A 3,671-nucleotide genomic window follows, 5' to 3' on the forward strand; every position below is an offset into this window, starting at 1 on the left:
CAACAGGACTTTGCTCCGCATGCAAAGCTTTGATTTTTTTTTCTTTGACGATCGCAACGAATACTGATTGAATTATCAATGATTATACGATGAATAAATATGGTATGTTAATGTTTTCATTGCGTATGTGAAAACGAAATACTTATCATTCTGTATTTCAAAAGCATCTGCGCGCAAAACATGTTTATATGATAAGTATGATATGTACGTGAAAGATAAGCATACATTTAGAAAAATAGAAACGTAATAAATGAAAAAGAAAAAACACTAAACACTCGTTTTGTATAAACGATTTGTATAAATAATCGATATTTATAGAAGAATAATTGATCACGTAATTGATGTATTTTTTCACGACTCACATTTTTTTAAGACTGGAATATCATTTATATAAGAACTTATCTCTATCGCCTGACAGGAAATATATTATGTAAGAATGAAATCTAAGCAGAAAAATATAATCAAAGATTAATGTGCCTCAGATTTAAGATAATGTGTAATATATATATAAATAAAAAAAAAAATAATAATAATACCCCTCAGATTTTAAAATAATGTATTATAAATATATTGGAAATTAACCAAGTCTGAAGATTAATTAGGTGAATATTATATAAATAACATTTTTCAAGGTATAAATTCAAGGTATAAAACAAGATATAAACGCGAATGGTGGCGAATGAAGTTAGCAATACAATGACTGACTGATATGACACGAGGTCATGGAAGCCAAATTGGTAATGACTGAGAACAGACTTCTTGCTATACAACAATCAACTTCTTGTTACAACAGTCACGCCAGACAATAGTTTGTTAAATTCAAATTTAGTTTATTAATATAATATTATTAATATAATTATTAGTATAATTCAGATGAAGTAATTTAAAATTTAATAAGATTTTTTAAAATCATTTATCTTGAGAGGCAAAGACCTTGTCAGATCGTGATTCGCGTTTGATTGCTCAACCGCGAAATAAATTAAATATAAGCAACTCATACAGCATAAATTATTTCAGCAGTCTAGCAATATTACAGCAACATTGCAATTTAAGCAGTATCGCAGTAACATGTATTTCAAACGTTATAATATTACTGCTAGCTTCAGTACTGTATAAGAAGATTGAATCATCTACATAACATACATATAGTATTGCTTACATTTTAGAATGGCGCTAATCTGGTGGGAGAAGATATTTCTATTAATAATAGCACTGATCAGTTTGAGGATCCTCGTTAAGATCGGAATTTTAACGTGGAAGAAACTGATCGCCCCGACTTTCGGATTTGGAATACATTTTCGAACACAGGGGAAATGGGCGGTGGTAACTGGTGCAACAGATGGTCTTGGGAAGGCATTCGCTAAGGCACTTGCCGAAGAAGGTATGGATATCGTCTTGGTCTCACGATCCTTGTCCAAGTTGAAGGATGTTGCTACTGAGATCGAGCAGAAATATTGCGTGGAAACTCGTGTTGTGGAAGCTGATTTAACCGAAGGTCAGATAGTTTACGCGGAAATTGGCAAAGCAACGCAGGACTTGGAGGTAATAAATCAAATGTGATTCATTGTAAATCTCGAACAAATTGTTAGGAATATTTCACAGAGATGTATGAACAAAGAGATCGCTTTTCTTTAAAAAAAATATGCAAAAAAATGTAAAACAAATTAATTTAGATTTTAATAAATAAATCAAAAAATCAATAAATCAATAAATAAAAAGCACAAATTAATGTGTATAAAAAAATTTTTTAAATTTCTTTTCCTTAAAAATTTAAGAGATACTTTTTTTAATGTGAGAGAGGGGGGAGGGGGAGAGAGAGAGAGAGAGAGAGAGAGAGAGACGAAATATTAGGTTGGCAAGAAAGTAATTGTACGTTTTAAAGGTCTATTTATCAAGTAAAAATCGCAATATTACTTTCTTACTAACCAATATAAATATATTTTGATAGTTTCAGTTTTAAGAATCTCTTTTTTAAATTGCGAAATTACGACAAACTTTAACAATTAAAGTCAAAATGATCCTTTTATTTAATTCGCAATAAGTAACCAACACAGTAACCAAAAATCATAGGAATATTAAAAAAAATGATTTTGTAGGGAAAGTATCATTTTCATAATAGGTAGTCGAAAATTTTCTCAAATTTGTTTTGGGCACAAACCCACAAAGTGAAAAGAAAATTTTCCATCTTTTTCAGATCGTAATTTTTGGTATTTAAAAATTATCAAACTTAAAATATATAAACTTAAAAAATGTAAGCTTTTAAAAGTAGAGATTTCAAGCTTTAAAATCCTTTTTTAAAATTTAAATTTCATTCATTATTAACGAAGATATACAGTTGTATATACAACTTTGAGCTAAAAAAACGCAATTATTTCCTTGCCAACCCAATAATTAGGAAATATTTTCCAATAGGTCGGTGTTCTTGTGAACAATGCTGGCGCAAGTTACGATCATCCTGAAATGTTCACGAATGTGTCAGAGGAAGTTCTCGCGAGAATATTGCAATTGAATGTGGCTGGAGTAACCGGGGTCGCAAGAGCAATTTTACCCGGTATGCTGGAGCGAGGGAAAGGAGTACTCATCAATGTGAGTTCGACGTCCGCGGCTATACCCAGTCCATATCTATCCGTTTATGCCGCTAGTAAAGCGTACATCGATAAACTCAGCGCAGATTTGGCTACGGAAGCTGCGCCGAGAGGCGTCACCGTTCAATGTATTCTACCCGGTCCGGTTGCCACGAAGATGTCCAAGATCAAGTAAGAATCTCTTACTTGACATAATGAACTCGCGCGGTTCCAAACTCGAGAAGTGAAATAATTTTAATTCTATTTTATTTTTCAATAATCACAGAATTTAAAATTTTCTGTGTCAATTGTCGTCACTTCATATCTTTTCTGTAGGAAACCATCGTGGATGGCACCTAGTCCAGAGACGTTCGTCAAAGCATCATTGAGAACAGTCGGCATCGAATCGCGCACGACCGGATATCCACCACATTCTTTGATCGTCGGTTTCATGAACGCGTTGCGTTACACGTGTGAGACGGGCGCGGTGTGGCTAGTGGCGAAAACAATGCTTAATTTAAGGAGACGAGCCCTTTATAAGAAAACGAAATCCACAATAGTGCAGGAAGCCGCGGAGGGAAACAATTTCTAGTTGTCTCGCCCGTTTTGTAATATCGTTTTCTCGTTAATGAATAGAGCACTAGTGGCACATAGAAAAACGTTGCAATAAGCATTAAGCAATCGCTCGATCAATCACGGTTAAGGATGTAGGATAATAATGTTTATTTGCTTACGTTTTTCTATGTTCCATTTTTTAGCGTATTTCGTCAGTTGTCCTCGAATTGCTTTTTGTTACTACTTCGTATTTAGTTAAATCTTTTGATCGTTATTTCTTTACATCCGAATCTATAATATAAGTATCTGTTTCTCAAAGATTTCTCTCTCCAAAATAGATAGGTTTGCAATTCTTTTTTCTTGTTGTCTACGACAAGGCAAATTCATAATGAAGGGAACAAGATTCATGAAAATGACTTTTTTGAATGGCATAAATCGGACAGAGAAATATGCATATCTATGCATCAAGTACATTTAGAAATATGATTGTTATCTCATTTTAAATTGGAAAAATCTATTCTTTTTTCTAATACATCCATTTTTTTTATAATA

General features: G+C 32.7%; 1 protein-coding gene across 1 annotated transcript; it reads left to right on the forward strand.

The window, feature by feature from the left end:
* Nucleotides 1-1,167: 1,167 nt before the first annotated feature.
* LOC105617361 (very-long-chain 3-oxoacyl-CoA reductase) lies at nucleotides 1,168-3,156 on the forward strand. The gene is made up of 3 exons (XM_012198922.1): nucleotides 1,168-1,542; nucleotides 2,413-2,756; nucleotides 2,901-3,156. Exons 1-3 carry the CDS (start codon nucleotides 1,168-1,170, stop codon nucleotides 3,154-3,156), a joined length of 975 nt encoding a protein of 324 aa, XP_012054312.1.
* The last annotated feature ends 515 nt before the right edge of the window (nucleotides 3,157-3,671 follow it).

Source organism: Atta cephalotes (assembly GCF_000143395.1).
Source record: "Atta cephalotes unplaced genomic scaffold scaffold00012, whole genome shotgun sequence".
Taxonomy (NCBI): domain Eukaryota; kingdom Metazoa; phylum Arthropoda; class Insecta; order Hymenoptera; family Formicidae; genus Atta; species Atta cephalotes.